The sequence below is a fragment of the Babylonia areolata genome, chromosome 21 (genome assembly GCF_041734735.1).
Source record: "Babylonia areolata isolate BAREFJ2019XMU chromosome 21, ASM4173473v1, whole genome shotgun sequence".
NCBI classification, from domain to species: Eukaryota; Metazoa; Mollusca; class Gastropoda; order Neogastropoda; family Buccinidae; genus Babylonia; species Babylonia areolata.
The window spans coordinates 4,702,431-4,717,430 of NC_134896.1; the positions used below are offsets into that span (position 1 = coordinate 4,702,431).

General features: G+C 45.5%; 1 protein-coding gene across 1 annotated transcript in view; it reads left to right on the plus strand.

Moving 5' to 3' along the window:
- The window catches only part of LOC143296012 (usherin-like), a 168,276-nt gene that overhangs the window by 108,251 nt on the left and 45,025 nt on the right, over positions 1-15,000 (plus strand). The window contains exons 45-50 of the mRNA XM_076607750.1: positions 1-238; positions 845-1,063; positions 4,049-4,240; positions 5,462-5,707; positions 7,145-7,360; positions 13,083-13,285. The exon at positions 1-238 is cut by the window's left edge and continues 62 nt beyond it. Coding sequence (XP_076463865.1) covers positions 1-238; positions 845-1,063; positions 4,049-4,240; positions 5,462-5,707; positions 7,145-7,360; positions 13,083-13,285 — 1,314 coding nt within the window. The remainder of the gene's footprint in view (positions 239-844; positions 1,064-4,048; positions 4,241-5,461; positions 5,708-7,144; positions 7,361-13,082; positions 13,286-15,000) is intronic.

Here is a 15,000-nt window from a genome sequence, read left to right on the forward strand (position 1 = left end):
TGGGCACAGCCCACAGGACCCAATGGTATCATCTCCAGCTACATCCTGGAGCGTCGAGAGGCAAACGTCTCCGACGTGACTGTCGTCGTGGCAACATTCCTGCCGACTGACCCCAAGAAATACCTTGACCAGTCCCCGGAGCTGTCCCCGTTCATGACCTACAGTTACAGGGTGAAGGTCGTCAATGATGCAGGGACCGGTGAGGGGCCGTGGGCGAACGTCACCACCTCTTCCTCACGTCAGTGATGGTTTTTTTTGTGTGTGTGAGTGTATGTGTGTGCTGCCTCCTTCTTACGTCAGTATTTTCTTGATGTCAGAGAAATGTTGATGATGATGATGATATCGCTCTGTGTGTGTGTGTGTGTGTGTGTGTATCTGTGTGTGTGTCCAGCTGGATGACAACGATGGTCATCATTGATCCCGATGGACACACCACCATCTGTGTGTGCTGCCTCATTCTTACGTCAGTATTTTCTTGACGTCAGAGAAATGATGATGATGATGATATCGCTCTGTGTGTGTGTGTGGTATCTGTGTGTGCTGCCTCATTCTTACGTCAGTATTTTCTTGATGTCAGAGAAATGTTGATGATGATGATGATATCGCTCTGTGTGTGTGTGTGTGTGTGTGTGTGTGTGTGTGTGTTTGCTGCCTCATCCTTATGTCAGTATTTTTTTGACGACAGAGTAATTTTATTGCTGTGTGTGTGTGTATGTGTGTGCTTGTGAGTCTGTGTGTGTGTGTGTCTGAGTGTGTGTTTGTGTTTGTGAGTCTTTGTGTGCTTGTGTGTGTGTGTGTGTGTGTGTGTGTGTGTGTGTGTGTGTGTGTGTGTGTGTCTGTGCAGGTCCAGCAGGAGTGATGCCCCCTGCGCTGACCGTGCTCAACTCCACCACAATCCGCGTGACATGGAGGGCGCCACTGCAGCCGAACGGGGTGATCGAGTCGTACGTGTTGGAGTGGGAGGGGGGTCGGGAGGAGACCCGCAACACCTCACAGTTCAGCCTGACGCTGACCGGTCTGGTGCCCTTCAGGGAGTACTCCGTCACTCTCACCGCATGCACCAGTGAGTGCCATGGTTAGGGTCATGATGGTGACCAACATGTGTGAGCCACTGTAATAATGATAATGATAATAGTAATGTGACGGGGTGGTAAGGTGGTGTTGGAGAAGGTGAAGACAGGTAGAAGGTGTTAGCAGAAGAGAGCTGCAGCCAGGCAAGGTAGACTCGGGAAGACAGTGCGGTGGTTTTCTTCTTTTATTCTTTCATTCTTCCAGGCCAGGAGAGTTCTCTCCTTGTCTGGCACTCGCTCACTCCTTATATTCTGTTCCGCTGAACCGCAAAGCCAGCGCCGCGAAGCGACTCATGAAACCGGCCCTCCGCGAGCCTTGACGGGCCAAGCTTGTGTTTGTTTGACCAAATTTAGCGGCTTCTGACTTTCGGCTCGGGGAACTAACATAGACATATTATATATCACACAAAACTACAAGAAACGAGCATTTTCTTAAGCTAAACCATTTTCTACAAAAATAATGTAGTTAAAAACTGTAAACAAAAAGAGTCACTGAATGAACGAGCTTTTAACGAGTTCATGTATCATTTTTGCACATTACAACAATTAATACGTCGCGATATGTAATATAATTGCAACAATTAAGTAACTGAACATCCTGAATTTCCAACTATATAAAAATCATCTATAGAATCTGCTTCTAGAGTAAAGATTTTTTATGTAAAAATTCAAGAGAAAACTCAACGGACAGCTCCCGTGTCGGCACCGCTTGGCGGTGCTTTTGGCACTTGTGATCGACAATGAAATACTTCGTTTAAACCAACTACAACACAACTATACATGTATGATACGAATCAGATTGATAACAGAAATGCAAACATCTGCAAGACACGCTATAAAAATGTCTAGGTATTGTAAAAACGTATTTTGCTCAAATCGGCACTGACGAATTCAATGGCTTGAAGAAGAGATAGTTTTGTGGCGCCGAAATGCCGTCAGACATTTCGTACCATCGCATGCCTATAACTTAGGTGTACACGGAAAGCAGTACACGAGAAGAAGGCTTAATCATTTACATTTTAATGCAAATTCTAAATTCCACGGTAACTATATCGATTTATAGAAAACGAAGGTATTTTGTATGTTTCAACTGAGTGGATTTCGAAGATCGCGCCAAAACTCATTCACATAAATATTAGTTTAAAAAAGTTATAGGCTTTCTGGCCAAATGATATCATTACAGTTGAGAAGTATGATCGTTCTGAAGTTCCATAACACAAAACTATAATCTCATCTATAAGGAAGTGTTTATAATTTAACAAATTGATGAAAATCATCATACGGTTCCCTGTAAAGGGGGATAACTTGTGACCGATTTACAACTTCCTTGGTAACCTTCGGCGAGTCACAAAAATCGTCTGCTAAGCTGGCCCAACGAAGATCGTAGCCAACCCGGCTACAGTAATAATGAACAAGTGGGAGCCACTGTAATAATAATAATAATGATAAGAATAGTAAGAATAATAATGATAATGATAGTTGTAATGATGAACAAGTGAGTGCCACAATAATGATAAGAATTATGATAATGATAATGATGATAGTAATAATGAACAAGTGAGTGCCACAATATTAATGATAATAATAATAATAATAATTATGATGATAGTAATGATGAAGAAGTGAGAGCCACAATAATAATAATGATAATGATAATTGTAATGATGAACAAGTGAGAGCCACAATAATAATAATGATAATGATAATTGTAATGATGAACAAGTGAGAGCCACAATAATGATGATAAGAATTATGATAATGATGATAGTGACAATGAACAAGTGAGGGCCACAATCATGGTGATGATGATGATGATGATGATGATGAACATGTGGGAGCCATTGTAATAATGATGATAATAATGATAATAATAATGAACAAGTGAGAGCCACAATAATAATGATAATAATGATATTTGTAATAATGAAGATGATGATAATAATGATAAAATGAGAGCCATAATGATGATAAAAATGATAATGAATACTTAAAAAGCACTTCTCAAATAGACCTCAAAGTGCTTTACATGTACAAATATTCATTATCTAAAAATGACGAAATAGTAAAAATGATCAGTTTGATAATGGACATTTACTGATGATGGACATTTATATAGCACTTTTTTTCCAGAAATACTGTACTGCTCAGAGCACTTTTCATTTCCTTCCCCACCTCTTCCCCCTCTGCTTCCATATCCCCCCCCCCCCACCCCACAAATACACACAGAGGAACGTGTCCCAGAATAGACTCACACAGTACCTCCACTGAACAACCACCCACCCACCCATGACACACCTCTTAGAAGACACATCCTGCAACACGCACTCACGCCAGCTTCATCATTTGCTCATATCTACATCAGATTTGCTCGCATCTATATAAATGATGATGATGATGTTAGCAGTAGTAGTTGTAGTATTGTTGTAGGATGGTGGCCTTATGGTAACGAGTACACCTTGGAAGCAAGTGTATCTGAGCCCTAAGGGTTGATTTCTACACTTGCCAGGATTTTATCCCCCTTTTCTAGATATCTAGTGGTGGTTTTGTTGCTGGTCACTTGGATGTGAAAACAAACCAATGCATGTAAAAGATCCAGCGGCAACAAAAGCGAAATTCTGTAGAAAACTCCACTTTGATAGGAATGCACATACACTTTCTGGCAGAAACAAAATATCAAACAAGATGGGCTTTGTATTGTGACACGCTATCCACAGGGAGAGCAGTCCCAATTTCACACAGAGAAATAGGTTGTGACAAAAGAGTAACAACAACAACACAACACAACACAGTACAATGCAATATAATACAATACAATGCAATGCCATACAATACAATACAATACAATACAATACATTGCACTACACTACAGCACAACACAACACAACACAGAACAACACAACACAACCACACCACACACAATGCAACACAACGCGACGCACAATGCACCGCACCACACCACACCATGATTTCTCACTCAGGTGGAGGATGCACGGAGAGCGCCCCCACCACAGTGCGGACGAACACGACAGTCCCATCAGGCCAGTCCCCCCCCTCCGTCACCGCCATCTCCCGGTCAGCAGTGTCCGCCCTGTGGCAGCCCCCCTCCGGTCCCAATGGACCCAACCTGCGATATGAACTAGCTCGCAGAAAGATTCGTCAGCCACTGGACGGTGTGTGTGGGGGTTTTGGGGGGTGGGGGGTGGGTATGTGTGGGTATGTGTGTGTCACTGTGTGTGTGTGTGTGTGTGTGTGTGTGTGTGTGTGTGTGTGTGTGTGTGTGTGTGTGTGTGTGTGTGTGTGTGCCTGCGCTTCAAGCAAGCCTGCAGAAAGATTCACCAGTCACTGCACGGTGTGTGTGTGTGTGTGTGCGCATGTGTACGTGTTTGTATGTGTGTTTGTGATTGTGTGTGTGTGTGTGTGTGTGTGTGTGTGTGCCTGCACTATGAGCTGGCCTGCAGAAAGATTTGCCAGCCACTGAACGGTGTATGTGTGCGTGTTGGTGTGTGTGTGTGGTGTGGGTGTGTGTGTGTTGGTGACAAACTTGTTATTTTGTGAAGCATTCATATATCACTTTTCTTTTAAGAAGCATGTTGTGGTGCATTTGTCTTTCTTCCTTCCATCCCCTTGTCTGTCCTCAGTCTGTGATAGCAGTGACAGTGCAGATAAATGCTCACCTCCCAGCAGGAAGCCTGTGGCATTGACAATATAAGATTGTACATACATAAACGTGCATACCACAAGCACGCCATACATGAGCAAGAATGTGCACAAACAAAAATGCAAACACACACACACACACACACACACACACACCCACCCACCCACACCCACACCACACACGCACACACACACACGCACACACAGCCAGCTGAAGTTCAAGAAGTACGTCAGTCAATAAGATGGTGGACAAAATGGAAGAGATGTATATGTGTTTCCAGACACTCTGAACTGAGGTGAGGAATCCACATAATGGACTGAGAAGAGCGGTTTGTTCAACACTACTGGGCCAAGATAGGAAAAAGAGTGTTGAACCTTGAATTTTTTGTTTCTCTGAGGCAATGTCAGTACTCTGGAATCACACCTGTTGAAACAGAGAAGAATGTGAAGCATCAGTCTGATGTGCCTTCTTTCTCTGCAGGAGTAGAAGCATGACTTATGGATTGAAACATTGGGCCTCACTAAAGGTTGGGTAAGTATTTGAATCTCCTGAACTTTGAACGCAGTAGATGATGGCTGTTAAGTATACAACAAAGTGACAGCAGTTATATCTTATATATATAATATGTTATTATATACAAATGGAAAAAAAGCAGTCATATCTTTCCCCCATAAGTGTCTTTGGCACTCTAGAATCACTTTATAGATATATATTTTTTGTCAATGTTTTTCAGAGACAGTGACAGAGCCGGGGAGTTATGTGAGCGTGTACATGGGAACCAGCCTGTTCTACGAGGACCAGGGCCTGACCATGTTCACCACGTACGTGTACCGTGTCACCGTGTTCAACGACGTGGGGCAGACAATCAGTGCTGACTCGGAAGAAGTGACCACCTTTGGGGGCAACCCGCAGAGGGCAGCGGAAGTGTCGGCCACCCCCCTCAGTCACCTGGCCGTCCTCGTCACCTGGAGCATGCCAGGTTTCACTTTCACTTTCTCATTCACTTTCTCAAGGGGGCGTCGCTGAGTTTGGACAAACCCATATACGCTACACTACATCTGCAGAGCAGGTGTCTGACTGCAACATAACCCAACGCGCCCGTCAGACCTTTGAGTGCAGTGCAGTTGTGTAGCGGTCAGAGTGGGTTTCTGATGCAGAATTTGGCCAGAGGACAACACTGTTGTTCATTATTGTCGTTAGTAGGGGGCTTAGTAGGTGGTGTCCTAAGTACGTTAAAACAGAACAGGCACCACTGAACACCACCGAAGTGACTCAGCAGCAGTGCAGGGTCTCCTCTGGTGTGTGGCCTCCTGGCGATCTAACATCGACGGTTCCCTGTGGACTGCCGATGCTGGAACTGCGACGGACGAACCCTGGTGTGGCCGTGTATGGAGGAATCCAAATGAGCGGCGTGGGAGTAATGCCACTGAAATGGTGCAGATGATGGGGCAGCAAAAAAAAACAAAAAAACAAACAAAAAAACCCTCACTGTTGTTGCCATGGGTTCTTTTTCAGTGCGTCAGGTGTCTGTTGCACCTTGGTTTATTGTCTCATCCAAAAGACGAGTTGCTCTGTTGGGAAAACAGGTGAGGGCAGGATTTACCCAGACCCTCACGGACACTGTATTGCCGGATAAGTGTCTTCACCATTCTGCCACCCTGCCCCATGCCAGGCAACTTGAAATAAAAATTTCACACACATATATAATAATTATGCATATAAAGTGAGATATATATATATATATATATATATATAGAGAGAGAGAGAGAGAGAGAGAGAAGTTTTTAACATTTTGGGAATGCCATGGCCAAATCTGTAAGATGTTTGAGTTCAAGGCCCTTTTTGGACATGGTGTTGTGTCCTTCAGAAAGGCACTTTTCTCTGATTTTCTAACTCCAGCCAGGTGTGAATGGGTACCTGACTTTGAATGGGGATGGTTAAAACGGCGGGGTACCTGACTTTAAATGGGGATGGTTAAAACGGCGGGGTACCTGACTTTAAATGGGGATGGTTCAAACGGCGGGGTACCTGACTTTGAATGGGGATGGTTCAAACGGCGGAAGAAGAGACTGGGTCCTGCCTTCCAGCACCGAGTCCTTGAGACACTGGATACAAATTCACTGTCCTGATGGCCGTGAAATGCTGTGTGACCTTTAATGTAACCTGTAATTCTGTAAATGATTATCGTTTAAAGCTGGGATTGAGCTGGCTGTGTGATTGAGCAGATGACAGGTTTGGCAGAGGCGTCTTAGTACCGGGGTAGCCGCGAAAATTTGGCCAACACAGACCAAACCAAAAGGCCTGGTTTGTGTCAATTTGACATGTTCGGTATGTTTAACCAAACATGGTGTGTAACAGACTCCCCATTTCTGTGCACCAGCTGATGTTTCTGACACATGTTCATCTTGACTCACAGACCCCGTAGACCTGCAAGGCGAGGTCCAGACGCTGACCCTGACAGCGGAGAACTCGCAGGGTGTGGTGAGTGTGGCGCCCCCTGTGGGAGGGGCAGACAACTTCACCCTGACTGGTCTGACCCCCAGCTCCACCTACACCGTCCTCCTGACCATCACCATCTTTGGGGGTGCCTCCGTCACCAGTGACCCCGTCACTGTCACCACGCTGGACGGAGGTACGCCACCATGATCAGGTGTTTGTTGTGATGTTCCACATGTGACCAGGTGTTTGTCATGATGTTCCATGTGAATTGTGTACCTGCTGTGACCAGGTGTTTGTCATGATATTCCATGTGAATTGTGTACCTGTTGTGACAGTGTGTTTGTCATGATATTCCATGTGAATTGCGTACCTGTTGTGACAGTGTGTTTGTCATGATGTTCCATGTGAATTGCGTACCTGTTGTGACAGTGTGTTTGTCATGATGTTCCATGTGAATTGCGTACCTGTTGTGACAGTGTGTTTGTCATGATGTTCCATGTGAATTGCGTACCTGTTGTGACAGTGTGTTTGTCATGATGTTCCATGTGAATTGCGTACCTGTTGTGACAGTGTGTTTGACATGTTCCACGTGAATTGCGTACCTGCTGTGACAGTGTGTTTGACATGTTCCACGTGAATTGCATACCTGCTGTGACAGTGTGTTTGTCATGATGTTCCACATGAATTGCGTACCTGCTGTAACCAGGTGTTTGTCATGATATTCCATGTGAATTGTGTACCTGTTGTGACCAGGTGTTTGTCATGATATTCCATGTGAATTGTGTACCTGTTGTGACCAGGTGTTTGTCATGATATTCCATGTGAATTGTGTACCTGCTTTGACCAGGTGTTTGTCATGATATTCCATGTGAATTGTGTACCTGCTTTGACCAGGTGTTTGTTATGATATTCCATGTGAATTGTGTACCTGCTGTGACCAGGTGTTTGTCATGATATTCCACGTGAATTGTGTACCTGCTGTGACCAGGTGTTTGTCATGATATTCCACGTGAATTGTGTACCTGCTGTGACCAGGTGTTTGTCATGATATTCCATGTGAATTGTGTACCTGTTGTGACCAAGTGTTTGTCATGATATTCCACGTGAATTGTGTACCTGTTGTGACCAGGTGTTTGTCATGATATTCCATGTGAATTGTGTACCTGCTGTGACCAGGTGTTTGTCATGATATTCCACGTGAATTGTGTACCTGCTGTGACCAGGTGTTTGTCATGATATTCCATGTGAATTGTGTACCTGTTGTGACCAGGTGTTTGTCATGATATTCTATGTGAATTGTGTACCTGTTGTGCCTGCGTCCTCAGCACCTTGCTGTATGGCAGTGAGGCATGGACCACACATGTTCGTCAGGAGAAAAGGCTCAGTACCTTCCACCTGAGAAGCCTATGGTGCATACTCAGCATTTCCTGCCAAGACAAGGTGACAAACACTGAAGTCCTGACTTGCGCTGCCCTCCCGACCATGTATACCATGCTGAGACAGCGTTGGCTGCGCTGGCTGGGCCACGTTCGCCACATGGAAGATGGTCGCATCCCAAAAGACATCCTTTATGGAGAGCTCGCCACGGGGCAGAGAAGCATCAGCCACCCACAGCTGAGATACAAAGATGTTTGCAAACATGACATGAAGGCACTTGAGATCAACACTGAGTCCTGGGAGGACCTTGCAGATGACTGCAACAGATGAAGCACTCTCAAGATTCAGCTACGGATTGGTGAGGACAAACTGTCAGCTGCTGCAGCAGAAAAGCGAGCTTGCAGAAAAGGGACAGCAGCCAACAGACCAGCATCAGGTTACACATGTGACTGCTGCGACAGAGACGGTCTCTCTCGCATCGGTCTCTACGGTCACAGGCGACGCTGCTTGGTCCAAGCAGACAACCCAATTAGACATTAGGTCGGATATACTCTATCCATGGTCAGCCATGACCGAAGGAGGCCTACAACTGTGACCAGGTATTTGTCATGATGTTCCACGTCAGTTGCGTACCTGTTCTAACCAGGTGTTTGTCATGATATTCCACGTGAATTGTATACCTGTTGTAACTGTGTGATACAGGTGTGACTGGAGGCAGATTTTGTTTATTGTGGAATGCCCAAAATTTGTAGCTCTCCAAAATGAGTTTTTTTATCCAAAGAAATATTTGAATCCGTTATCAGTTTTGATTTTTTTTTTTCAAGTTGTTGAAAGCAGAGAGGATAGTGTGTTTGAAAGTGGGGAAATCATCAGAATGGGAAAGATTACAAAATATCCACCCCCTTATGTTTTTTCCACAAGAAAAATCCACCTGTTTTATGTTTTCCTCACAAGTACAATCCACCCCATATTTCTTCCCCACAAGTACAATCCACCCCATATTTCTTCTCCACAAGTACAATCCACCCCATATTTCTTCCCCATAAGTACAATCCACCCCTTATTTCTTCCCCACAAGTACAATCCATCCCATATTTCTTCTCCAAGTACAATCCACCCCATATTTCTTCCCCATAAGTACAATCCACCCCTTATTTCTTCTCCATAAGTACAATCCACCCCATATTTCTTCTCCACAAGTACAATCCATCCCTTATTTCTTCTCCGCAAGTACAATCCACCCCATATTTCTTCTCCAAGTACAATCCACCCCATATACTTCTCCACAAGTACAATCCATCCCATATTTCTTCTCCAAGTACAATCCACCCCATATACCTCTCCACAAGTACAATCCACCCCATATACCTCTCCACAAGTACAATCCATCCCATATACTTCTCCACAAGTACAATCCAACCATATACTTCTCCACAAGTACAATCCATCCCTTATTTCTTCTCCACAAGTACAATCCACCCCAGATTACTTCTCCACAAGTACAATCCACCCCTTATTTCTTCTCCACAAGTACAATCCATTCTTTATTTCTTCTCCACAAGTACAATCCATCCCTTATTCTCCACAAGTACAATCCACCCCTTATTTCTTCTCCACAAGTACAATCCACCCCTTATTTCTTCTCCACAAGTACAATCCACCCCTTATTTCTTCTCCACAAGTACAATCCACCCCATATTTCTTCTCCACAAGTACAATCCACCCCATATTTCTTCTCCACAAGTACAATCCACCCCATATTTCTTCTCCAAGTACAATCTACCCCATATACTTCTCCACAAGTACAATCCGCCCCATATTTCTTCTCCACAAGTACAATTCATCCTTTATTTCTTCTCCAAGTACAATCCACCCCATATTTCTTCTCCATAAGTACATTCCATCGCTTATTTCTTCTCCAAGTACAGTCCACCCCATATTTCTTCATCAGTACAATCCACCCCATATTTCTTCTCCACAAGTACAATCCACCCCTGATTTCTTCTCCACAAGTACAATCCACCCCTGATTTCTTCTCCACAAGTACAATCCACCCCTTATTTCTTCTCCACAAGTACAATCCACCCCATATTTCTTCTCCACAAGTACAATCCACCCCTTATTTCTTCTCCACAAGTACAATCCATTCTTTATTTCTTCTCCACAAGTACAATCCATCCCTTATTCTCCACAAGTACAATCCATCCCTCATTTCTTTTCCACAAGTACAATCCACCCCATATTTCTTCTCCACAAGTACAGTCCACCCCATATTTCTTCTCCAAGTACAATCTACCCCATATACTTCTCCACAAGTACAATCCGCCCCATATTTCTTCTCCACAAGCACAATCCACCCCTTATTTCTTCTCCACAAGTACAATCCATCCCTTATTCTCCACAAGTACAATCCATCCCTTATTTCTTCTCCACAAGTACAATCCACCCCATATTTCTTCTCCACAAGTACAGTCCACCCCATATTTCTCTCTCCAAGTACAATCTACCCCATATACTTCTCCACAAGTACAATCCACCACTGATTTCTTCTTCACAAGTACAATCCACCCCATATACTTCTCCACAAGTACAATCCTCCCCTTATTTCTTCTCCACAAGTACAATCCACCCCATATTTCTTCTCCACAAGTACAATCCACCCCATATTTCTTCTCCACAAGTACAATCCACCCCTGTTTGGTGTCATATACTGTACCATGTCAAACTGATGCAAACTAGGCCTATGGTTTGCTCTGTTTGGCCAAATTTCGCGCGGCTAACAGTGAAAAGACGCCCCTCTTAGTCTGGCCCGCTCTTAGCCAATCAAACGCCTCTAACAGCTATAAGCGCTGAATCATTCCGTGGCCATGAATGAAAATGCCCCATGAGAACCACGGCGGAGACGCGGGGACGGACGGGCGGGCATTCGAGTTTGACATGGTAAGTATATGTAAACACCAAACATGGAGTATAATACAAACTCCTCCTTTTGGTGTCATATACTGTACCATGTCAAACTGATGCAGAATTTAAAGCAAATGGAGGAGGGCCACGCCTACTGGTTCGTATGGGGAGCCCTTGAAACTGAGACGGCAGTGTTAGCCGCGACAAAGGAAATCCCCTTGGAACCGTCAGCCCTGGTCATACGGAAATCCCGGAGGTAGAAGTTGATGAAGGGATTCTCCGACCGCCAGAAGGCTGCCTCCAAGACATGCTGCAGTGGCACTGAGTGCTGGAAAGCAGCCGAAGTAGCTATGGCCCGCACTTCGTGTGTTCTGGGATTATGACAGCTGAGATCCTTGTGTGCATGAGAGTAGGCTCTACGAATGACTTGGGAAACCCAGCGGGAAATGGTGCCTGCAGCGATATCTTTCTTGTAATTCTCATTGAGGGAGATGAGAAGGCGCCTCTGAGAAGAACGCCTATGGCGAGACCTATTGCAATAGTATTTGAGGCACCGAACGGGGCAGAGATGCCTATCTTCATCATCTTGTGCCAGAATATCCGACAAAGGTCTGACCCTCAGAGAGGGGGAAGGGACCTCGGGGTCTTGGTTCTTAGCCAGAAACTCTGGAAGGAAACGAAGAGTGATGGAACCATCTCTGTGGAATGCTAGATCTTGTGGCAGACCACTAAGCCCATGAATCTCACTTCTACGACGGCCCGTGGCCAGCAACAGAAGGAAAGTGGTCTTGAGAGTGAGCAGGTCAAAAGGAATAGTCCCCAATGGCTCAAAGGGCTGTTTTCGAATGAAATCCAGCACCAGGAACAAGTCCCAGAGGGGCACTCTTCTGGGATTCCTAGCTTCCTTCAGAGAGGCGCCCCTAGCCACTTCTCTGAGCAGGAAATCAGCTTCAAAAGCGGGACCACCTAGCTGTTTGATAGTGGTACAAATGGCAGACCTGTACCCTCTCACAGAACTAGCAGACAGGTTGAGAACCGAGGAGCAGTGAGCCAAAAAGTTGGCCAGCTGCATGCTCGTAGGGTTAGTAGGGGGAATGCCCGCCCGTCCGTCCCCGCGTCTCCGCCGTGGTTCTCATGGGGCATTTTCATTCATGGCCACGGAATGATTCAGCGCTTATAGCTGTTAGAGGCGTTTGATTGGCTAAGAGCGGGCCAGACTAAGAGGGGCGTCTTTTCACTGTTAGCCGCGCGAAATTTGGCCAAACAGAGCAAACCATAGGCCTAGTTTGCATCAGTTTGACATGGTAAGTATATGTAAACACCAAACATGGAGTATAATACAAACTCCTCCTATTTCTTCTCCACAAGAACAATCCACCCCTTATTTCTTCTCCACAAGTACAATCCACCCCATATTTCTTCTAGGTGCAATCCACCCCATATTTTTTTCTCCACTAGTACAATCCACCCCATATTTCTTCTCCACAAGTACAATCCACCCCTTATTTCTTCTCCACAAGTACAATCCACCCCTACAATCCATCCATCGTATGTTTTCCCCACAAGTACAATCAACATCCATATATTTCCCCACTAAGTGCAATCCACCCCCACCCCCCTTGCAATGTCCACAGCCCCAGAGGGCGTCCCGAAGCCGGTGCTGGCCGTGCTGAGCACAACGTCACTGAGGGTGACGTGGCTGGCCCCGGCGCAGAGCAACGGCAAGATCACCACCTACAACCTGGTCCTGGATGGGGAACTCATCCCGACCAACTCCTCCACACCGGGGTCAAAGGTCATCTACGATCTGCAGCCCTTCACCGTCTATGACATCCAGGTGAGACTCAGGGGATGGTGGTGTAGTGTTTTTCAAAAAGTAAGAGAATTTTGAATTCTGCTTCACTAATGCTTGCATGCTGAAAAATTTATTAAAAAAAAAAAATCCATGATTGCACTTTGGAGGAACTACTTTATCTATGGTTGCACTTTGAAGGAACTCTACTATATTTATGCATGCACATTGGAGGGATTCTATGTTATTCATGCTTGCTCTTTGGAGGAATTCTCCCTTATGTTGCACTTTGGAGGAATTCTACTTTGGAATGAACATTGGGGAAGTCTATTTATTTGTGCATGGACATTGGAGGAATTCTGTGTTTTTCATGCTTGCTCTTTGGAGGAATTCTTTATGTTACACTTTGGAGGAATACTACTTTATTTATGCATGCACGTTGGAGGAATACTGCTTTATGCTTGTCTTTTGGAGGGATTCTTTTTTCTTTATGCTTGCACTTCAGAAGAAATCTCTTTTATGCTTACACTTTAGAGGAATGCTACTTTTTTTATGCATGCACGTTGGAGGAATACTGCTTTATGCTTGTCTTTTGGAGGAATGCTACTTTTTTATGCATGCACTTTTCCTAAACCAACACGTTAACTACAGAACAGTAGTGTGTGGGGGTGGGTGGTTGATAGGGTGGTTGATAGGGAGCATGAGAGAGATGTGGAACATGATGGTTGGGGGTGGGTGGTTGATAGGGGAGCATGAGAGCGATGTGGATCATGATGGTTGGGGGTGGGTGGTTGATAGGGGAGCATGAGAGCGATGTGGAACATGATTGTTGGGGGTGGGTGGTTGATAGGGGAGCATGAGAGCGATGTGGATCATGATGGTTGGGGGTGGGTGGTTGATAGGGAGCATGAGAGCGATGTGGATCATGATGGTTGGGGGTGGGTGGTTGATAGGGGAGCATGAGAGCGATGTGGATCATGATGGTTGGGGGTGGGTGGTTGATAGGGAGCATGAGAGCGATGTGGATCATGATGGTTGGGGGTGGGTGGTTGATAGGGAGCATGAGAGAGATGTGGAACATGATTGTTGGGGGTGGGTGGTTGATAGTGAGCATGAGAGAGATGTGGAACATGATTGTTGGGGGTGGGTGGTTGATAGGGAGCATGAGAGAGATGTGGAACATGATTGTTGGGGGTGGGTGGTTGATAGGGGAGCATGAGAGCGATGTGGATCATGATGGTTGGGGGTGGGTGGTTGATAGGGAGCATGAGAGCGATGTGGATCATGATGGTTGGGGGTGGGTGGTTGATAGGGAGCATGAGAGCGATGTGGATCATGATGGTTGGGGGTGGGTGGTTGATAGGGGAGCATGAGAGCGATGTGGATCATGATGGTTGGGGGTGGGTGGTTGATAGGGAGCATGAGAGCGATGTGGATCATGATGGTTGGGGGTGGGTGGTTGATAGGGAGCATGAGAGAGATGTGGAACATGATTGTTGGGGGTGGGTGGTTGATAGGGAGCATGAGAGAGATGTGGAACATGATTGTTGGGGGTGGGTGGTTGATAGGGAGCATGAGAGAGATGTGGAACATGATTGTTGGGGGTGGGTGGTTGATAGGGAGCATGACAGAGATGTGGAACATGATGGTTGGGGGTGGGTGGTTGATAGGGAGCATGACAGAGATGTGGGACATGATGGTTGGGGGTGGGTGGTTGATAGGGTGGTTGATAGGGAGCATGAGAGAGATGTGGAACATGA